At 42.4% G+C, this 24,004-nt stretch overlaps 1 protein-coding gene across 3 annotated transcripts in view; it reads right to left on the reverse strand.

Annotated features, from left to right (window-relative positions):
* ADK (adenosine kinase) overlaps nucleotides 1–24,004 on the reverse strand; it is a 201,487-nt gene that overhangs the window by 176,306 nt on the left and 1,177 nt on the right. The window contains exons 1-2 of one of the 3 annotated variants that reach the window (XM_082223637.1): nucleotides 19,128–19,236; nucleotides 9,066–9,140 (exon numbers count right to left, since the gene is read on the reverse strand). In XM_082223637.1, the coding sequence (XP_082079763.1) occupies nucleotides 9,066–9,121 (56 nt within the window). In that variant the 5' untranslated portion in view covers nucleotides 9,122–9,140; nucleotides 19,128–19,236. Of the gene's footprint in view, nucleotides 1–9,065; nucleotides 9,141–14,170; nucleotides 14,638–19,127; nucleotides 19,237–24,004 lie in introns of those variants that run through there. The other 2 variants (XM_082223635.1, XM_082223636.1) reach the window with 2 other exon arrangements.

Genomic DNA, 24,004 nt, shown 5'->3' on the forward strand with positions numbered 1-24,004 from the left:
CACCCAATAGCAAGTCATGCAATATGTCAGAGATATAATAGCAGCTGCAAAACACACTTCTCTGATTGATTGATTGATTGATTGACCACTTACATGCCAAAGTGACTTCTAAGCAGTTTACAAGTATAAAATCAATTATAAAATATCCACACATAATTAAAATACACAATAAAGCAATTCCATCAAAAGATTTTTTTTAAAAAATCCATAATTATGATATACAACAAAACAGATCTGTTAAAAAGCAGCCCAGCCCCATCACATTTCAACAAGTTATGAAGCTCAAGTCGTTACAATCCACGTTAGAAACGAATGGTGATGTTGTGAGTAGTTCTGATGTTATCAAGGCAGTCCCACATAATTCATATAATATAATTCAAGCGTCTGTATGCTACCGAGGTGGCATGGAGCCAGATCACAGGGCAAGCTGCATAGCATCTAGCAATTTCTGTGTGCAGTGACATGGTTGCTGACCAAGCAGCAGAGTTTGCTCTGGCCACCATAGGAACATTTATCCAATTGCTGAGTGTAACTTTTCTTTGGGTGATAGTGTACTGAGTTTCAGCTGAATGATGATAATTTTAACTCAAACAAAGGCAGAAATATATACTGCATGCAGCACAATGATGTAGTCAATACAGTATCTCCTTTTTCTTTCCCATAGCATTTAGGATCAGTTACTTCGTTTTGTGGCATCATTGGGTTATGTGCTTTCCTGCCCTTGCCAGGGGCAATTAATGATGCTACATGAGAAAATGCACAATGGGAGGATGTTACAACATGTGATGAGCAATCTTCCTAGTTATGCTGAAGAACTCAGCACAGAATGACAATTTCTGACAGCATCCCCATTGTATTTTTAGGTTGTGAGCCACACTGAGATCTATGGATGGAGGGCAGCTGGTATACAAATTTAACAAATAAATAAAATTTTAATGGAGCCCATGTAATTCGGCTACTAATCAAATTTGCCCTGTAGCAGTCCTGGCACTAAAGGAGTTCCTTCAGGTACAAATATCAATATCTTGTAGCCAATGAGCCATCATTTCAGCTGCTTTTTAAAAATAAATAAATGTTTTCCAAAGAGCTGCCTTTTATCAAGTCAGTGGAAGTCTGAAAGAGCTACTGGCTTCACAATTAAAGAGTTCAATGTAATTTACAATACAGCTTCTTGTTACATATACATCTTACTAGTCACTAGACCATCACCCCATTCCTGAGATATTCACTTCCTTTTATTAACCACATTATGTGGCCTAAAATATCAGTATTGCTTTATGTAGTTGCGTTTTATGACATATAATTATTTCTGTATAGCTGAAGTTTTGAAACTGCCCATTCTATCAAGCAGGCTCACTCTTATAATGCATTTGGACAACAAGATTATAAGCTGCAATCAATACTGTATAAGGTTTAAAGAGCTTTTGAACTTAACACCAAAATAATAGGTTTAAATGATTAAAAATGGATTGAGAAAGCAAGGAAAGCCTAAAGCTTGTTAATCATTGCACTGTGGCCAACTATGGTGCATTTATTACATTCAGACAGGCCTTCGTCACTCTGGATTGAAATACAACATAATTCTGAGCTTTAAAATAAATTATGATTGCCCAATGGAACCAGAGGATTAGGAATTCAAGGCAAGAGACACAAAAGGGGTTTAAGCATCTCCATGTGTGGATGCAAATACTACAATCCAATATCACAATTATTTTTTACGAGAGGTGGCAAAAAGAAATAGGAACTATGCCCCCTTGTATTCTTTGTAGTTTATTAAAAACTTTATCTTGCCTGCCCTGCTGGCCTCATTGAAAAGCAGAAAGATAAAAAGTCCTGTAATAGTCTCACAACAGCTGTTCAAATGCTTCATGCGGTGACTGTAAATATATAGAGAGAGAACAGTTTGCAGACTCCCAGCATTAAGCTAGTGTTACCACCCTTTGAAGGCCACATAGAAACACTGGGGATTGGAAGTGAGGAAGAGTCCAAGATTTCCGTGCAATCACCTCACCAACAGGTTGAAAAGCGTGATGACATGAAAAAAGAGTAAAATGGAAACCGACCTGTACAAATTTTGAGAATGGACAAGGTCCATTTTAACTTGGTACCTTGTAGGGGTATACAGCAGAGCCTCCTCTTTCCATAAAACATGTTGTAGTTACTGTATTTTTTGCTCTATAAGACTCACTTTTTCCCTCCTAAAAAGTAAGGGGAAATGTGTGTGCATCTTATGGAGCGAATGCAGGCTGCGCAGCTATCCCAGAAGCCAGAACAGCAAGAGGGATTGCTGCTTTCACTGTGCAGCAATCCCTCTTGCTGTTCTGGCTTCTGAGATTCAGAATATTTTTTTTCTTGTTTTCCTCCTCCAAAAACTAGGTGCGTCTTGTGGTCTGGTGCGTCTTGTAGAGCGAAAAATGTGGTATATCAATGTACAACTGCCTCAGAAATTAGGAAGTTAAACTTAGGAACTCTGCCCAGAAGTGTAAAATTTTCTAAATGGCCAAAAGGGGGAAGTTAAAAATAAAGCATTCCAAAACACAAGTCTCAACCAATTATATCACATCTGCTCAAGGAGTATTCATCCTCAGCCACAAAGTCTTATGCCAAAAGCCACACATATGAAAGGGTACCAAAAATAGACAGCGCTGCCTTAGTTCTTCTCAAAAGGGCAAGTTCTGCTACAACATAAAAGAGAGGCTATTTTGATTTTAAAAAAAAAATAGCAAGAAAAATCACCATTTCCACGCTAGGGCGATGTTAATGTTGAATTTTAAATTTGCTTTCCTTTTAAAAGCTGAAATTTACAGTAACTGACAAACTACATTGCTGGGGGGAAAAATAAGCAGAATATTTTTCTTATGTAAGAACCACTTATCCTTCTTACTACTCCGCTAATGTGCCCTGCTACGGACCATCAGCAAGGTCACACTGTATAGTTGGTTAGTGCATAGTGCTGATAACACCAAGATTGCATGTTCGAATTCCGTATGGGACAGCTACATATTCCTGCATTGTAGGGGGTTGACCTAGATCAGGCGTCCCCAAACTCAGCCCTCCAGATGTTTTGGGACTACAGTTCTCATCATCCCTGACCACTGGGTCCTGTTAGCTAGGGATGATGTGAGTTGTAGTCCCAAAACATCTGGAGGGCTGAGTTTGGGGATGCCTGACGAAGATGCTCATCAGGGTCCCTTCCAACTCTACAATTCTATGGTTCTATAAATGTATAAGAATAACTGGGAAAGTGGGGAAGGAGGGGAAGAACATTGAAAGTTAAGTTGTTAGCCATGGAAAGTCTTGAGCCTGAAAGCATCCCTGTGTCAAAATAATCTTTCTCTGTTATTTTCTTTATTTTAAAAGGGTTGGTCACTGCAAGTTGCTAAATAGTCCATGAGATCGGATTCCTTACAGAGCCTGTGCTTCAGCTGTGTCTAGCATGAGGCCTGTTCATAATGTGGTTGCTGAATCAGTCTACCTACCTATGGTTTCAAAGCAAGGCATAAAAAACTAAAGTGAAAGGGAGAAACTCATAAGGGGAGTGCAAGCTTCTTTTTAGTACCCTGCATCTCCAAGGAGAACCTTCACACTTTGAAGACTCTGGTTTTAGAGGAGCTCAAATTTAGCATATAATTCTCGGTTGAGAATGTAAGGTCATATTTTGCTCCCCATCTCATTTTCTATAGCAGGGCAGAAGCACTTACAGTATTGCAGAGTGAATAACAGAAGACTGGCAAAGCTAGGGTTGGCAGCCAGTCAACTGACCAGCCAAGCATTGCTCCAAGAATGTCATTGTATAGATCACAGTTTACTTTTAAAATTTTCATTATGGTGTTATTTGTTAAGTGGAGCAGGAGTGAGGGCAGATCACCCTAACCCTATCATTCAGGTGCAAGCCTAGCACACTAACAAACCTTCTCCCATGGCAAAATCTGGAACACATGCAGTCATCGGCATCAAATGCCCAGGGGAATGTCAGATTAGAAACAGATACACCAAAGTTCAAATTCTCACCCAGCCATAACATTTCATTAGACGGCATTGGGTCAATCATCACAATGCTGCTCTGGAGATAAATCAAGGGTGGGGAAGGAAGCTATGGGTGGTATTCAATTAGGTTTTATTCAGAGTAGACCCGGTGAAATTAATGGACATGACAAACTGAAAAGGAAAACTCTGGTGCTAAACCTCTGCTGCCTTCTGGGACCTCTGGAGAGGGGGGGGTTTATTTTTTTAAACGAATGCCATTGTTTCCCAGATGTGACTTTTAATAATTAGCCTAAATATCAAACCTGCTCATATGATTCTGTTTGTCTTCATAGCACTAATTCTTGGGGCTGGAGCCACCTAACTAAATTTGCACAAGGGCTTCTACTTACAGAAAGGGGTTTGCCCTTCTACACCACCTAAAACTGGCTTGGGGTGTGCGTGTGTCATGACACACACACCCCCAACAGCGTACAGGGAGAGGGGAGGGGGGTTGTTCCATCTGGCAAGCTGATATGCTTGCTCAGACAGAATGTTCAATGTAGCGCAACACTGAATTCCACCCTTGATCATTCTTTAACCAGACTTTTTTTTTGACAAGTCAAATTTCCAACCCCAAGAATGTCTATCCTAATTAATTTTATATTCTACTATCATCCACCATCGTACCTGAAAAGGACAAAATACCCATCACATATTAAATGCACTGCAATACATAAATGGCAAAATAGAACGGCTCTTCTGCATTCGGCTTGCGTCTCCACTCTTGTGAGTCACAGCACTTCAAGAGTGGAACCAGACCTTTGGACTCCTCTCATCTGGTTCCTTCAGTTTGCCATTAATGCACGGAAATTTAATTATGACTAATGGAACATCCCTACAACCTGTTTTTCCTTTCTCCTTTCCAAAATCAAAAGAAAACCAAGTTATTAGTCATGTACCGTACTTCATTCCCCCCACCCACTCATCAACTCCACAGAGTTTTTTCTGAATATGTCAGGGTTCCCTCACCCCAAACGTGTCTGATTCAAGAACTTCATTTGAAGATAGAAAATGAAATAAGCAGCCACTTCAAACATATGCGTCCATAAATTAAGAAGCTATTTACACATGACCTTTGCTTTTTTTTATTGTTAGCCTTGAGGCAGGATTGTTTGTATTTTTCAAATATGCTTTGCATAGCGTTTGTCGAGTTTAAGAGCTTAATGAATAATTATAACCCTGCTTGTATGATGGTTAACTAAGCTCAGTTTCAATTTCCAAGTCTAAATAACATCGGCACATCTGCTCAGAGGGTTGGGGTGGGGGAAATCAGTGTAGAACCACTGCAAGTATCCATTCAAAGAAAAGCAGGTGATCAATCCTCTGCCGCCACTATGCGCCACAGGAGCATGATGTCATTTCCATTCCACCTAAACTGGCATGCCAGTTTACATCTCATGTTGCTGGCAGCAAAGAAACCATGTTGATATTTGAATTTATTTAGTTTATGAACCACTTCCCATTTTTAAAACTCTGTAGCAATTTAGCAATGAAAGCATCAACAATAAAGACAGTTTCAAGTCCAGTACAGATATACACTGCATGGTAGATAGGGATTAAAAGTTTACAAGGCTTGTTGCAAAATAAAGGTCTTCAATAGGTGCAACAAAGTAAGAGAGATGCCACCTGCCTGTTATATACTTTGTTGCTGAAGTAAAGCTGCTGTTTTGAGAGCAAACACACTAAGTTTCAATGCGCTATGGGTGGGATTCAGTCCCACGCTACTACAAATGCTCTGTCTGCACAAGCATATCAGCCCTGCCATAAGCCTGGGTCCTGCTTACATTTGTTATAAGTATTAACTCTAATCAGGGTACCTAAAATAGGCCACTCTCGCATTAAGCAATAAGCAGCAGCATAATTTCAATTTGTAGTTCTCTATTCCATTAGTCATCCCCCCCAAACTCTCGCTGAAAATCATTATTAGATTTCTATTCCCAAGAGGAAAACACGAATTTCTTGTTACATATAAACTAGAAATGTCTCTTTGATTTCCTAAATGCCAATAATTTTGTTTTAAATGTGTTTTGAGTTTGCATGTTTTCTAAAATGGCATAATTACAAATTCTGTTTCTTTTTTTTGGGGGGGGGGGAGAAAAATGCAATTTAGAAAAACTGGATTGGGTGCAAACTTAATCATGCTTCAAGAACACTGCTTCCATTATCTGGATGGGGCAGTGACTGGTCAACATTACATAAATCCAAGGCAGTCAACAGTGCACCCACCAGCAAAACCAACCAAGATCTGATTACTCCACCAGATCTCTATGTATAATGACATGTGTGGACCCAAGATTGCAGACAAATCATAGTGGTGAGCTGAAACAGTCTGAAGAGGAGCTTGTTACTATTCCTACCACACTTTTATGAAAATCACAGTACCGTACCTAGAAATCTCAAACGGTTGAATACTTGTATTTGTCATCAATGGAGCATAACTAGGCCCTGCTCCATTCTGTATGTATTTAGGGCACACAGGCTAGGTAGAAAGATTTGTCTCTGGCTCCGACACTGATGATGATTAAGCACTTGCAATCAAATACAGCCAACACAGCAGCAGCAAACATTAAGACTGCAATCCAAAGCCCACTTATCTTGAGTAACTTTCATTCTTGGGGTGAAAGTAAGCTGCCCCTTGTGACACAGACTAGTATGTAGTCCCTAGAACATAAGGTAAGATAATGATCACCTTCAAGCAACCCCAAACAGAAAAGATTCATGAGAGTTGGTTCTTTTGCCTTGTGGGCTTCAAAAAGTAAATACAGACAGAGTAGGGTTGGGTAGTTGCTTTTGTAGACTTGTCTGCGAGGTCACTGTAATAATAATCCCACTGACTGACGCAGCATGGAACTCTCCCAACACACACATATGCAAGACAGGAAAACAAAACCCAAAAAGACTGAGTCAGAACTGTTTTTCCATGCAAGGAAAAAATCCTCCACTATAGTCAATAAATGGGAAACTCCACTCCAGTCAGACTCTGAATGAACGAGTGCTTCAACAAAATATGATCTACAAAAGTATATTAGAATGCCTGGAACATAATAAGTGAAGTACATAATTAATGGCCTCCTTGTACTCTAACACAATTTTATTCAAACATTTTGGAGGGAGCAAATGATATTATAGGGGTAGAACTACCTAAACAGTATAGAAATTTATTCATGTATGTGAATAAATTCACATGCCCAAAAATAGAAGGAAGAAGTCCCGACGAAAGAAGATTGGATACAAAAATTCATGGATTATGCAGAAATGGCAAAACTTACCAGAAGAGTAAGAAATCAAGACAACAAACTTTTTAGAAAGGAATGGAAGTGGTTTACTGAGTATTTACAAACTATAAACAGATTAAAACATTGGCAGGATTATTGTAAAAACTTGCAGTTTCATAACAGTAAATAATTAAAGTAGATGAATAAAAGAATAAGTTAATTTAGAATATGCAGGAAATGATAAATATAAATTTAAGGAACTTCAGAAAGAGGAGGAAGGAAGTCGTGTTTTGAAATGTTAAAATGACTGTAAAACTATTGAAATGTATATAACTGAAAATCACAAATAAAAAATTATTCTCACAGGGTGATCTTGAACTACTCACACTCACTCAGCCTAACCTGATACAGTTGCTGTAATACTCAGAATGTATAACCTCCATGTACTCCACCTGACTCCAACATTGCACCAAACCATTAGAAGTACCAAACTGCAACTCTGCCTTTCAGTCCTAAAGATGGAAATAAGGGCCAGCTGCCTTACATTCAGCATGCAAATAGAAACAAAACTGCACCCAACAATCAATGGATTGATGTTTCAGTGTTGCAAAAATAATGGATACGATTAGCTTTACCCTGAGGCCACATCCGTTCTCTTATTCTCAAGCCCCCACTAGCCCCACAAAAGTTTATTGTGGAACAGAAAATGAATCAGAATGATAGCCAGAAAGGCTATCAATTGGTCAGGGGGGGGGGGATCTGAAATAAAGAGCAGTTGCTCCTGAAAATTAAGTTCTACCTGTATCAAATAAACAAGGAACACGGGCTTTGCTGTCTCTGTGCTTGTAGCTGAGTGGTATGATACATGCTTTGCAAGCAGAAGGTAACAGGTTCAGTCCCTGGAATCTCCAGGCAGGCTGGGAAAGACTCCTATTTGAAACCCTGGAACCATTGCCAGTCAGCACCATCAATAATGGGTTAGATGGACCTATGGTCTGACTCAGTATAGAGGCTTTCAATGCTGAACAAACATTTTTTTTAGTCAAGTGAAGGCCCATTGCACAAGACTGGTTTATTGGAGAAGTAACATGCATGGCACTGACAGCATGGACTTCAAGACTGTCGCACCTTGGCTGGGGAGATCTGCAGCATTTCCCCAAAGTATTCGAATATTTTATTGGGACTGGCTTTTCATTTCTGTTGCTAGAGTCCATCAGACTGATTTGAAAGAGAATCTCTTTCCTTTAAAAAAAAAAAAAAGAAAATGATTCATGTCCAGTTCTAATGCTATTTAGGCTCTAAGGGTGCATTCAAAAGCGTAACTTTCTAGATAAGCTGCTCATGGAGTTGGTAGTCTTTACCATATCCAGTTATCTACCCATCATTATTGCTATTCTACTTCCATGGAGTTTTGGAGTGCAGTGTTTTATCCTCAAAGTATCTTTCCCCCCACAATTATTATGGAGGGGAATTTCATGCTGTTTCTTCTTTTGGTCATGGCCCAACCCAACCTTATTAGATCCAACCTACCCAACCATGCCTTTCTCAATTGTGAATTTTGATCACTGTACCCATTCACTCAGGACTTAGGCAATTTCTTTTAGTGGAAAGCTAAGCTGGCTATTTTCCCATCCTGCTTTAAGATATGCTTTTTGGTACGCTGAACTGAAGGCATAATGCAATTTTGCAAGCTCACAGTTATTGGAAGGTGAGTTTAAGAAACCCGCCTAGAATTTGAAAAGAAAAATGTACTGTGAGATGTCCCCACAAGCTCCACATTTAACTTTGCGAATGAATTAAACATGGAAAAGGTTTAAGACTTACTTGTCAAGGAAGTCCTTGTCCACAACCGCACAGATATCCAGAAGAGGATTTCCCATTCCAAAAAGCACATTTTCACTGAAAGATAAAGTTGTCAGAGTTATTCAGTTCAAACAAATTGCAGCATACTGGTAAAACAATTTTAAGAACACAAAGTCACCGCTGAACTGATAACGATTATTTGAGATAGAAACACAAACACCACATAGCTTTGGGGAGGGTGGGGAAAGAAGAGATAATGGGCCTAAGCAAAGAAACCAAACAGCATTACACTTTTAAAATGATGGGGGGTGGGGGAGCTTGATTTAATCTGAGGGCAGCATTCCACCACGGGGGACAGATGCAAATCCCAAAGTAGGCAGGGTACTCCTCTCTCTTTCTGCCACACCCTTTTCCTCCTCCGTGGCAACTGGATGAAATTAGGCTGAGAGTCTCATGTTGCAGTCCTGCTTTAAAAAGTCTTCCTGCACTACTCAAGACACCAGAACCTGCCTGCATCTACCCACACCACTGTGCTGTCTGAAGCAGTTTGCTTCACAGCGTAGCATGGTGAAGCCAGCCTTGTGCCCTCTGTTCAAGATGAAGGTCTTATTTTATAGACAGGACACTTTCCACTGAAACGATTATGTCTGCTTATCATATGAACCAGGAGGGAAAACCAAATTTAGCCATAAAACAGGGAGGGGGAGAGTATGTTTCTGATTTAATAGTAATTTACACAATCAAAAAGATCAAGTAATCACAGGGTATTCCTATCTTTCTAGTTTCATGGTCAGAGGACTGAGAGCAACTAAATCGTAGCCAAGTCCTGAGCTCATATTCAAAAGACAGTTTTAAGGTTGCAGCCAATAAGTTGAGAGCAGTTGTTTAAGAAACACATCACAACAAATGATCCTGAATTAAGGCCCTTAAGTGAGCCCCACCGACTTCAGAAAAAGCTGTTTCCATGCTGTAAATTTAGGATTATTTAGTAATGTAAGCTAGTTCACAGTTTGTAAAACAGTGTTAACATAGCAAAGCCAGTATTAATGATTTGCCAGCTTTTATTGGCTGCCACGTCACTTAAGGACAACTCTGCTACCAGCATAAGGTAGTTAGAAATAGAAAATTAAATTAATGATAGATGATGCACATTTTAAACAATTTCAAGGGGTTCACCTCATGGAGTAACAAAGTAGAGCTATGCAAGGATTTCTGCTTGTGCAACAGAATGTTCTCCTGTTGTGCAAGTGGGAATCCTTGTGTTAATGGGAAATGTTAGTTGAATACGGCCCACAAACTCAGAACTCCGTTGCAACCATCATAGTATAAGCTTTTTCTCTATTTACCTGAATGTCTTTGACACATATACTCTAGTCTTGGGCTCATGATTTGTGTGCCAGAATCCAAGTCAGCAATCAATGTTATACAAGCTCTCATCTCTCTTTTTGTAACAAGTGAGCCCACACTGTGTCATACAAACAGAAGCAGATATTAAACAGAGTGCTGGGCTAGGATTGGGGAGACATGGGTTCAAATCAATGCTCAACCATGAACCTTACAGGGTAATGTTGGGCGTCACTCAACTAACCGCAATAGAAATGTTGTGAATAAAATGCTGAAGACTACCTGTTAGCTGCCCTGAGGCTCCTGGATCAATAAGCGATCAGGAGAAGCAGATCAACTTTGGAACTTTTGCTTATGAACATCTGAAGTTGCAAAAACATAGACAATATTTCAAGATATTTCTTTACTGTGCCTGCAAGATTATATTACTAAAATTTCTTTGGCTAATAACTTCTTATTGTTCTCCCCAGCTTCTCATGAGATCTTTAGAGACTGCACAGAAGAAGTTTCTGCTGTGTGTGTCCATCGGTCACAAATTTCCACGTAAAAAAGCTGAGGGAATGAAATGGGAGTTTTAGGTAAGCATGTGTCAATATTGAGGTTAGCACCCTTATCCTATTAAGAAAGTCCCAAATGAATTCAATGGGGTCTGTTCTTGGGCAGGTACATCTAAGCCTGCAATCTTAATGCAAGTGTTTTATAGTGGATGGAATTAATTTGCTTTCTTCCTGCAACCATTCATCCTACAAGTCAGGAACAGAGATGAGGAAGCAATTTTCCTCAAGTCACTGTGTGAGTTGCATAACTGATCCCCCCATAATATGATAATGTTGCACATCACTTGTGGGGCATAGTCTTGCAAAAAGAGTCAAATACACACACTCAGCACTTCAGCTGCCAGCTTCTTTAAAAGCAAGGACTACAGACATTAAATCAATCTGAATGAAAGCTGTTCTATTCCTAGAGACATCTCAAAGCATGTTGGCTCAGTGTAATCTGGTCGTTGAACTGAATCATGTTTTCAGAGGGACACTGGTCTGTGCTGCTCAACTAGAGGCAAAGAGATATCTGATACAGCAGATACTGCTGGTGCAAAGAAAAGTATCAGAGAGATATCCTTAACAGATAAGGAAATTCTGGAGTTGCAACTTTATACTAGTGTACATGTTCCAATTCATCCCATGGTGCCTGACAAGCTATGAAGACACCAGCCAATTTGGTGACTATTTGCACAATGGAAATTACTTAGGAGGATTCTTTTCTTTTCGAGAAACCACAGAGAAGCAATCTGCACAAGAAAGCTTGATCCATTTACAAAGTGAACCACTTGGGGCCAGAACCATTTGCTCCTAATAGCATTAAGCCTGTGATGGAGGGAGGAGGCTATTTTTGCCAATTCTTTCTCCTCTCTATGCTCCCTGAAAATCTGCTCTGGGGGAGGTGGGTGGGCTCTGGAGCAGCATGAGGTGATGTGCATGGTTGCAAGAAAATTGGTGAGTATCACCTCTTGCGTTCCTCCAGCATGGAATCACCACTAGATCTTGGTCACTTCCATGAATGGAAGCACACCTACCATTCACAGAACTGACATCCCTTGAATCCAACTACTGGAATCTCCAAGAGCTGCTTCAGTATCAAACTTTTTAGTTGATACACACTGCAGCCCTGGATTATGTAGATACTAAAACTCAAATTTTAAAAGCTGATATACTTTGCCAAATTTAAGTGCCTGAAAGGAAAGGGAAGGAAGCTGCCATTGGCCATTATCATACAGGAGACAAATTTAACTCTTCAGATGCAGCCACATGTCAGGGTGATGGTCAAAAACTTCATTGGGTTTAAAACAGAATTAGCCAAATTTGTGGAGAATAAATCTCTCAATGGGTATTAACCATAGTAGCTAAACGGAGCCTGTGTTCAGAAGCAATATCTCTGTCCCCTAGAAACTGGGAGATGTTGAAATTGACTAGCAGAAAGTCAGACTAGAATTCAATGTTTCCCAAACTTGGGTCACCAGCTGTTTTTGGACTACAACTCCCACCATCCCTAGCTAGCAAGATCAGTGGTCAGGGATGATGGAAATTATAATCCAAAAGCAGCTGGAGACCCAAGTTTGGGAAACACCGGACTTGATGGGCCTTTGGTCAATTGAGCTCTCATCACAACTTTATTCTTCCTTGAGGAGGCCCTCAGAGTAGTATTTTACTCAGCAGCCAAATCCAGATTTTAATGAACTTGTATCCAAACAGTTTTCAGCAAAACACTGAAGTCCACAAGAAAAACAATGTTTTCTAGTTTCCTTGAAGAGAATATTTGTAAATGGTCTGAAATACAGCTTGTGTACCCCTGCAACGCACATCTTCAGAATGCCTTCCAGGGGGCACCCTCAATTTACACAAAGATGGCTAGTATCATTGGACCCGACATGAATTGAATGCGCTTCCCGGAATTTTCTGCAATGTTCTCTACAATACATCCTCCAAGCACGCACTTTTATATCAGCAACAAACACCTATATTTTGGGCACAAGATACTGACAAAGCAGGAAGACAGAAGCATGCCAGAATGCTTTGCTCACACTACTGCTGATGCAAGACGTTCTTCTGAGCTACGGAGAACCGGTTGTAACTTGCAAGCTTGCACATACTCCTTTGCCCAAAGAAGCCAATCTTTGAAAACATCTGGACCGAGAGATCTAGAAATTCAGGACAAGAGTAGCAAGCGTTGAAGAGTTGACTCTTCACTCTTTTCTTAATTGGGAAGCCAAATAAATTAACCGACTCCACTCCACCCCAGAACGGCAAGATCCTGCCTTTGGGAAGAAGCGATGGCAATTCCATTAAGTCGGTAATCTGATGCATAGGCATTTGGAAGTCAACGCCGGTTAATTAAGTTGAATTCTTTTTAGAAGAAAAGTGCTTCCGGCTTGCACTCTTTATAATGATTTCAGAAGTGAGGTTATTACCTCTCTATCATTGTCCATCCCGGGTCTCTCAGCCATTGCTTTTAGCAGATCAAGATGATCAGGTGACAGCAAAAACTGCAAGGTTTTTAGCAATTAGAATAAGATCTATTATTTGATTGTTGATGTAAACCCCCAGAATGTATTTTCTATAGTTTAGTTTTTTACCTCTATCTTCAGTACATTTCATTTTATTTATTATTCCCTGTTTAGGGAAGTTTTTTAATGTCTGATGTTTTATCATGTTTTTTATATTCTGTTGGGAGCCGCCCAGAGTGGCTGGGGAAACCCAGCCAGATGGGTAGGATATAAATAATAAATTTTATTATTATTATTTTTATTATTATTATTGCTATGGCTAGTGGCTGGTGCAAATAAAGATTCTTTTTCTTCTAAACTCAGCACGTGGGCATCCTGAAGCTTTTCGCAGCTGCTGCTTCTTCTCAATCACATTTTTTAAAAAATGCATTTTTTTTGCTGTGAACCGCCCTGCAGTCTTCGGAAGAAGGGCGGCATACACATTTAATATGCATCGCCCCCATAGGAAGAATAACCGCGACACGGATATGAAGGCATTTCAAGGTGGGGAAAGGGAGCGAGAGGAACCAGGAGGGCGGCGGAGAGGATGCCAAGCCACCACCCCACCAAAAGAAGATCGCGTTTATCAACGCCCCCCGAACCCGCGTTCCTGCATACACACGTACACGCGCGTACACGCAACCCCCAACCCAATGCAAAGCGCCTCAGAGCCGGTTCAGGTGAAAGGGCGGCGGCGGCGGCTCCCTTGTCCCGGGGGAAGCCTCTCTGGCAACGGAGGTACCTCAGAGTGGGCATGGCGGCGCTGTCGCTCGGGGGGGATCCTCCGGGGCTCGAACCTGACAGGCGGCGGCGGGCAGCAGGGACTTCCAAGCGAGCGCCGTCCTCCGTCTCCTCGACACGCGACGCCCAAGCGCTCCGCCTCTCTCTCCCTCTCCCCACAGCGGCTCGACTGACGGACTGAGCCGCCTCAAGCTGAGGAGGAGGAGGCCCCGCCACCTGCCAATCCCCGCCTCCCGCCGCCGCCATTGGCTGACACGCGGTGGGCATGAGCAGAAGGGGAAAAGCGCGGGCCGGCGGCCGCTGGGAGCCACAGCGCACTTCAAGGCGGCCGCCGTTCGGGCGGCCTCGAAACCGCCGGCCCAGGCAAAGGGGTCGCGCCGTAGTGGCATTCGCGGGTCCGGAGGAGGCGCGGGGTCCGCCATGCCGGGTGCTGGCGGAGGCGGAGGGCGCCATCTTTGCTCTGGGCAACTGACAGGCGCGTCTAATACCACACAGCCTCTGTCCGCCTCACCACACACACGCTTTCTCCGCCCGTCGTGGCGGCTTTCCCTCTTCCTAAAATTAAAAGAGAGAGAGAAAGGGGGATTTTCTTGGCTGCCGGGTTCAGCCAGGCCTCTCTTCACGTGGCGAAACAAGCAGGAGGGATGGGGCCTCCCTGACAGAGCCACGCCACGCGTTGCATAACCAGAGTTATCGATTTAAGTTTCTGGGCACCAGAAAATGCTGAACCAGCTTGATTGGGGCACCAGAAATGCTGCTGACGCAGTTTAGACGACAAAAAAAGATATTTTGGGGTGGGGAAAACGTAGCACAAGTCTGTGCAATAGGCCCACAAAGCCTTCTTTGCACACAGGTTGCGGAATAATCCTCGCTTGCCTCATCCAATATCAACAGTTTGAAAGCTAATGGCCAAAAACGGGGGCTCGGGATTTTAAATTCCACCGAGCTCCCTGGGCTTCGCCTCCTGGACAAAGAGCAACACCTCAAATGCAATCTTCGGCGCCCTCGCTTCACTAAATGAAGCTGCTCGGATCTGTCCCATCTGCATGCTAACTATGGTCGAAAATGCTTGTGCAGAACACGGTTTTTCATCATTGGACACCTGCCACAGGTGGCACCTTGCGGCATTGGTGAGGAGTTGCGACGGAGGCAGTTTTGCCCAAGAAGTTTCCGACAGCAAGACTCCTTCCCTGGCTGATGCTTGGTTGTTTCCTCTGCCGGCTTCCTTCTATATGGGCTCATCATTTTAGCTAACTTGCCAAGCCTCAGAAGGAGGCTACGGGGATTTCTATAAACAAGATGTGCAGTATTCGTACGTACGGTCCAGTCAGTACATGGACTGTCTCTGTGGACTGCCCCTCTGAAAATCGGCTGCCCAGATAAATTTGTGAGCATCCTTCAGCTCCTCCATGATAATATGACAGCAACAATCGCAGATAACAATGGCTCTCAAGGTGAACCATTCCCAGTGGGATCAGGTGTTAAAACAGGGTTATGTTATCGCCCCAACTCTATTCATTATTTTCACTGCCATGATCCTACACTTTGTCGAAGGGAAACTCCCCACCGGAGTAGAAATCATGTATTGAACAGATGGAAAGCTCTTTAATCTGAGCAGGCTGAAAGCAAAGAGTAAGGTTACCATAAGTTCTGTCATAAGGCTTCAGTATGCTGATGACAACGTAGTGTGTGCACACTCAGAGGATGACCTCCAAACCATCCTAAATAACTTCACAGAAGCTTACAAAAAGCTTGGCCTATCACTCAACATCCAAAAAACCAAAGTGCTACACCAACAAGCACAAAACAACCCCTCTGCAGTGCCACAAATCCAACTCAATGGTGTAACATTGGAAAGTGTTGATCACAGTTATCTGTCCACAAGGGCCGACATTTATGCCGAAATCCAGCATTGCCTGAGCTCTGCGAGTGCAGCTTTCTCCCGATTGAAGTACAGTTGGAGGACCGGGACATTTGCAGGCAAACCAAAATGCTTATTTACAAAGCTGTTGTACTACCAACCTTACTGTATGCTTGTGAAACATGGACCGCTTATAAACACCATCTCCAACTCCTCGAAAGATTCAAGCAATGGTGCCTCCGAAAAGTTTTACATATCACTTGGGAAGACAGGTGAACTAATGCCAGTGTACTGGAAGAAGCAAAGATCACCAGTGTCAAAGCAATGATTCTTCAACATCAACTTTGTTAGACTGGTCATGTTGTCCAGATGCCTGATTATTATGCCAAAGCAACTACTCTATTCCGAACTTAATAATGGAAAGCGTAATGCTAGTGGTCAACAAAAGAGGTTTAAAGACTCTCTTAAGGCAAGCCTTTAAAAATGTAATATAAACACCAACAATTGGGAAATACTGGCCTGCGAGAGCTCCAACTGGAGAACAGCCTTTACCAAAGGTGTCATGGACTTTAAAGACGCTCAAACTCAGGAAGAAAGGGAGAAATGAGCTAAGAGGAAGGCACATTTGGCAAACCCTCACCGTGATCAACTCCCGTCTGAAAACCTATGTCTCCACTGTGGAAGGATGCAGAATTGGCCTCCACAGTCACTTATGGACTCACCTTACTCGACTATGAGTGATCGCCAAAGAAGAAGAAGAATTTGTACATCTGTTTGTGGTTGCCTATCTCTGGTAAGCATACTGGTAAACATACCAGTAGTTTGGTCCAGCAGAAGACAGCATCCACATGAAAGTAGGAGTGCAGTACTGTTTTACAGAGAGATAGATCCCTAAATTATTGCAGAAAAAAGTGAGTACAATAGCCTTTACTAACTGCTTCTCCTTTTTTTTTAAATGCTGTTGTGTAAAGGTATGATTGGGCTATTTGTTTTGAGATACACAAAGTAATTTATCATTCTAACAGAATACAAATAATAATATATGCAGCAAAACTAGCCTGACTAGAAAACAAGTGGTTTGAAAGTCCCTTGTAATATCTTTACTTTCAGGGGGGGGGACCACAAGGGACCTAGGTAAAGGTAAAGGGACCCTGACCATTAGGTCCAGTCGCGGACGACTCTGGGGTTGCGGCGCTCATCTCGCTTTATTGGCCGAGGGAGCTGGCATACAGCTTCCGGGTCATGTGGCCAGCATGACTAAGCCGCTTCTGGCGAACCAGAGCAGCGCACGGAAACACTGTTTACCTTCCCGCCAGTGCAGTACCTATTGATCTACTTGCACTTTGACATGATTTCAAACTGCTAGGTTGGCAGGAGCAGGGACTGAGCAACGGGAGCTCACCCCATCATGGGGATTTGAACTGCTGACCTTCTGATCGGCAAGCCCTAGGCTCTGTGGTTTAACCGACAGCGCCACCTACCAAGGGACCTACCAAGCCTATTTGGATAGCTGGCCAGGAAGGATTTAAAGGAAAACAAATTTAGGAGCTGGGTTTGCAAAGGGGTATTGATGTTAGTCTGCTGAAAAAACAAACCCAAGAGTCTTGCTGTAGCTTATAAACTAATTTTGCTATGGCCTAGAGTGCCCCATCAGAAGCACAAGGTTGAATCTGTGAACTTGGGCCTTTGATCTGGTTGTCTGGAGTTTACTAAAAGTAAATGATTCTGACCTTATTTGCTTCAGTCTGGAAGGCTACAATTCCATACTGTAGATGCAATAAAAAAGAAAAAAGATTACTTTTTAAAGGGATATATCTCTTTGTTATATGACAAGTGCTTGGCTTTAGGAAAGTAATCTGAGATTTAAGTTAGATGTGCATTTTCTGTTCCGCAAAAACTAATAGCCATTGTAGTCTGGGTTTTTTCTTTTTCCCTCTGCCTCCTCCTTACAATGAAAGGTTAAGTAATTTGATATCTGCAGTGCAAAGGAGTTTTGCCATTTTCAAACCAATTTAACAATTTTGAAGTTGTGAGAAATGCTGTACTAAATCCCCTAAGGAAAATATTCAAGTAGAGAAAAAGGAATCTAAAAAATCAAGCTTGTTCAGTATTTTGCAATAAAATAAGGGTGTTTATTCGCTAGGTACAAACTTCCAGAGGGGTAAATGTTAGTCTGGGGCAGCAAAAGCACCATAGAGTTCAGTAGCACCTTAAAGAGATTAATACGTAACTTTTCAGGAGCTAGAATTGCATCTGGGCTTAGAGTACCACAGCCTATCCTGTCTCTTTAAAGCAGTACAGTTCTAAGTCTGCACTCCACTGTACCCAAGAGAAATTGAAGCATCTCAGATAATGCTGCTGGTAGAGTTGTCAGCTTGCAACCTAGATGTATTGCCTCTTTATGGACACCAGGGTGGTTTGTGAATGGAAGATTTATAAATTCAATTTAGAGAGAGAGAGAGAGCGCAGAGTGATGGGATGAAAAGCACAGATCTCACAGAACTGCAGAAGCCTGAAAGAAAGAGGGGGTTTGGTGGCCATAATAAATTAAGAACAGACCAATTTTAAAGTTGTGGTGGCGGGGGTGGGGGCTCACAGAGGTGGGGTTGCCAACTGCCTAGAACAAAAGTAACTTATTGGCTTGTTCTTTTGCCTTTAAAAGCAACTTGCACTGCCTGATTAAGCAGGTGATTTTTTTTTCTCAGCATGGAACAAACATAATCACCTATTAATCAGTGCACATCAAAAGGTTTTAAAGGCACATATTTTAAAAAGCCACTTTAAAAAGTTGTCAACCTAACACACAACACAAGAAGAAACTGTTGGCAGCAGGAAGGCAGTGCCTTGTAAAGCTATGGAAAATTGTAGTACCTGACAGAATCGTTCACTATGAAGCTACCCAGGCCCAGCCATTGATAGAGATCATTCCCAGCACTTATGTGCTGGTTTAGCCAGGGACCCTGGAAGTATTTTTAAAGCTGGCAGAGAGAGGACTCACGGCACAATATTAAATATTAAATTAAAAAGAGCTCCTAGCTGTTCTGAAATGATTACAATTCATGAACAATTCAGAATATTAGAAGAACTAGAAACTCACTGTTCAGGACTTGTTTCTTCACTCTTGCTCTCAACTTTTCTCCTCTTTCTATGGATTAGCGCTCAGCTCACTTTGGCTCCTCCCTCCATAGCAGAGCAAAGCTCGCCAGACACAGACAGGAAGTAGTGTTAGAAATTCAGGCATCCAAATACATAGCTGTCAACTTACAGATTTGAAAATAAGGGACCAGCAGCCTTGAAAATAAGGGACCTGCAGCCTCACCTGTTCCAGGCACTCCAGTCTTCCTGTCCTCCTGCAGTCTGGTCAAACTCATGCTAGTAGCTTCGAGAACACTGTCCAACCAACTTTGTAACCAGAGGTTCAACTGAATAGAATCTGAATCACATGCACCACAACGACTATGCAGCCTCAACTTAAGATGGCTCCCCGGCCTGGCTTTGCACTGCAAAGTTTGCAGCAGCACGTGCAACAAAATGCCGTCCAGCATTCAAAACCCCCCCTCAGCTTGAATTAACTAGCCACACACAAAGCATTCAAGCTCCAATCCCCAGTCGTTCTTAGACTTCTTATTGGGTGAGCAACACAGCCAAGCAACACAGTTGGAGCCTCCCTCCTCCCTGGCCGGCAGGGAGGGGGGGAGAGGAGCTGCTTCCTTTGAAATTTAAGGGACATCATTTAAGGGACATCCATCAATAAGGGACAGCAGCGGGACATGGCGCTGGAATAAGGGACTGTCCCTTCAAACTTGACACTTGACAGCTATGCAAATAGCTCCTTAAACCAAGGTTACAGTTGCCAAAACAGAATGTCTGGTTGCCATTAGGGAACTGGATGGCTCTAAAGTTCTAAAGCTCTAAACTGTGACTATCAGTTAAACAGCTGGCTAGTTCCGGTGAGAACCTTAAGCTTGGTTAAGAACTTTGATAACTTAAAGAAGAAAAGTCACTTGATCCGAGGACAGTCCACATATATATTGGCCCATTCCGATTTCTTTTTCTTAATGGTGACATGGACCATTCATAACATAATAATACTCTTCACAACTGTGAGCAGGGCCGTTCACTGCTCAGGCTGCATAGAAAAAGCATTTTGGTTCCTAAAATCCATTCTGATTCTGCAGATATAGTGTAACTGATAGAATTCTGCAGGATGTGATATGAGTGTGTGAAAACACTCAAGATCCAATGATTTCCAGGCATGCACTTTCAGATGGTGCACCCAGTCACCTTCATTTGGTCGCAAATGGTCAATAGGCAAGTGCAAAATGCGCCCGGCAAATTTCGAACACTGACAGGGAGATGCCAGTTGCTGTCTGGAGAGGTGCAGGTAATGGCAGTGCCCAGCAGTGTTTTCCACAAGTTCAGGTTTCCCCATCAGCTGCAGCCCTATCTAGAGCAGCCCTATCTGATCATGCTCACCCATGTTATAATTACCTGCAACCGGGACTACTGTACAGTGGTACCTCGGGTTAAGTACTTAATTTGTTCTGGAGATCTGTTCTTAAGCTGAAACTGTTCTTAACCTGAAGCACCACATTAGCTAATGGAGCCTCCTGCTGCCGCTGCACCGTCGCTGCACTATTTCTGTTCTCGTCCTGAAGCAAAGTTCTTAACCCGAGGTAGTATTTCTGGGTTAGTGAAGTCTGTAACCTGAAGCCTATGTAACCTGAAGCGTATGTAACACCAGGTACCACTGTAATGAGCTTTCTGTAGGGCTGTCTTTGATGAAGATGGTCTGGAAGTCAAAGCGAATGCAAAGCTCAACAATATGGATGCCATTAAGTCTGAATGCATAGTACCATTTGTGTACTAGTTACATTAGCCACCAGTACTTTCAAATCAAAATACTGGGATGAACCTGTCAAGCCATAAACAGCTTGGGATCAGTTGTCTGTTTCTTCATCCACACAGTTCTGCCTGTGTACTGAAATCTGCTTCAGGGGCACATTTACACTGGTTAAGTTCTAGGCAGCTGGAATTTACTCTTACCAGCCCAGCAGGTTTTACCATCTCCCCCCATCTATGCACTGTTTTGAGAAGAACTTCAAAGCCTATATGGGGAAAGCCTATATGTTGTAGAGTTGTAAAACAACTAAGATAAACTACTGACCTGACAGTAAACTGTTCTGTATCTCCTTAATCCAGCCTTTCAAATAAGCATGTGAAAAGTCCCAACCCTTGCAATTATGACAGATAAGATGCTGGGGGGCGGGGGGGGGGGAGAGAACAAACTCTACCAGTTTACAAACATTCTTACTTGCCACAGATAACCAGGCATGTTGCTAATGAGTCAACTGTATGATGCAGCAGCAAAAAAAGGCTAATGCTACTCTACGCTGCATCAAGAGAAGTATATTTATAACAAAAGTATAATGACAAGAACATTCTCTATTCTGCCTTGGTCAGCCCATATCTCGAGTCCTGTGTCCTGTTCTGGACACCACAGTTTAATGAGGATATTGACAAGCTGGAACGTGTGCAGAGGAGGGCAACCAAGATGATCAAGGGTCTGGAAAGCAAACCTTATGAGGAATGGTTGAGGGAGTTGGGTATGTTTAGCCCGGTGATGAGAAGACCGAGAGGAGAAATTATAGCGATCTTTAAATATCAAAAGAGCTGCCACCTGGAAGAGAGCGCAAGTTTGTTTTCTCCTGCTTCAGAGGCTAGGACTCAAACCAATGGCTTCAATTTGCAAGAAAGTAGATTCAACAACAGGAAAAACTTTCTGACTGTAAGAGCTGTTTGACAGTGGAACAGACTTCCAGGAGAGGCATCGGACTCTCTTCCTTGGAGGTTTTCAAGCAGAGGTTGGGTGGCCATCTGTCATGGATGATCTAGTGGAGATTCCTGCATTCCAGGGGGGTGGATTGGATGACCCTCGAGGTCCCTTCCACCTCTATAATGTTATGATTCTATGATGATGATGACATGTTTGCTATAAGTGCTATAAGCCCCGTTTTACTGGAAGCCTTAGTTCCATGTATACAAGAGGGCTCAGCCTTCACATATACAAGGAACACACATATGGAGGGTGGTAGCAAACCACACACACATCATATGGATATTTTAAGGCACATCTGCAATATTCCTAAATATGTAGGCAGTGCTCTTCATGATGAGGAACCCAAGTGCCTGCATATGCATATATGTATGTATGGACACAGGCATATCTGAGACATGTCCACAAATGTGCATGCAGCAGTTTGGGGTGGGTGGGTGGCTGGCAGAGCCCCTGCCTCCTGCCGTAAGTGCTTTATTGTTCACACAGAAGCAATTCCTGTTGTGCGATTACCGAGTTGAAGATTAACAACAAAACCCTGTGCAAATTTATTCGGAAGCAAATCCCATTTTTGTTCAGTGCAGCTGACTCTCAAGCAAGCAATCAAAGGTTTTGAATAGACACTCACCTTAAAGACCTGTTAAAAATTCATCTTTTTAAATTATTTTAGATGTGAATTATTGCACTGATTAGAAATGAAGCCACAAATTGGATCAATCTCCTTTCAGCACTAATCTCCTCAGATTTGACAAAATCCCTTACATTGTTTCTGCCCATTTGGTCTCCTCTAATTGTAAAGCTGCCCTGGCCGTCAAATTATAACAGTGTACAAAGTTCACAGTTCTGACATTCATTCCTCTGCGCCCCACCAACTCCTCCAGCCAACATTCTTAAGAGGGCACCTTTTCCTTCAGAAATTTACCAAACTACTCTTTCTAACCTTCCCCCATTCTAGGCCTGTTCCTAATCTCAATTGGTCTGACACAGACTTTCTGAGAGCCACAAAGAGTATGTTTATGTGTGGTATAGTAGCTAGAGTGTTACATTAGGCCATGAAGCTTACTGCATGACCTTGGGCCACAGCCTGACCTGCCGCACAGTGGATTAAATGAACACATTACCACGGAGGAAAAGGTGGACTATAATTGCAATTAAAAAATGAATAAATAATTTACACCTAAGATGGATGTGCACAGTGGAAAAGGTCGGCATATAAACATGAGCACACAAGTGCATTTGTCAGGCAACCCTTGCCAGAGCATCCAGTTGGCCACTGTGAGACTAGATGGGCTTTGGTCTGACCCAGTGGTGGTGGTCTTCTGTTCTTAACCCAGAGCTTTATCACAAGTTTGTGAGCTTTATCACAAATTTGGTGCCCGTCAGCTGTTTTGGACTACAACTCCCATCAATCCCAACCACCACATGGGAGCAGAGCAGGTGACAGCTGTAGTCCAGTTAGACTGAGTGGAGGCACCAGGTTGGGGAAGCCTTTGCTAGAAAGACAAAGATGCAGGTTTGCTACCAGTGTTCGAAATTAGCCAGGGGCCAGGAGCTTTTTGCACCTGGCTATTGGCCACTTGCAACCAAATGAAGATGTATTGGCGCCAGGATGGCACCTGACATCTCCACCATCTGGAGGTACACGCCTGGGGATTATTGGATCTCAACTGTTTTCACACACCAGTACCACACACTGTAGAATTCTAGCGGTTATATTTTACCAGTACAATCAGAATGAATTTCAGGAACCAATTTGCTTTTTCTGTGCAGCCTGAGTAGGAGCAGGAAATGTTATAGTTAATTGTTGTAGTTTGTCTTCCCTTACCCCACCCCACTGCTCTGCTCAGTTGTGAAGAATATTATTACGTTATGAATGGTTCGTGTTGCCATTAAGAAAAAGAGGTAGGACTAGGCCAATATATTTGTGGATCAAGTGACTTATTCTGTAAATTCTCGGAGTCCTTAATCTTGCTCAGGGTTGTCACCTGAACTAGTCAGATGTTTAACTGAGAATCAGTCAGACCATCATTTGAAAAATAAGACTTTAGAGCTGGATTGCCTAAAAATGGCAACTAGGCATTCCTTTTTGGCAACTGAAACCTTGGTTTAAGGAGCTATAAGATGCCTAGCTTATACAT

The sequence above is a fragment of the Podarcis vaucheri genome, assembly GCF_965113315.1.
Source record: "Podarcis vaucheri genome assembly, chromosome: 5".
NCBI classification, from domain to species: Eukaryota; Metazoa; Chordata; class Lepidosauria; order Squamata; family Lacertidae; genus Podarcis; species Podarcis vaucheri.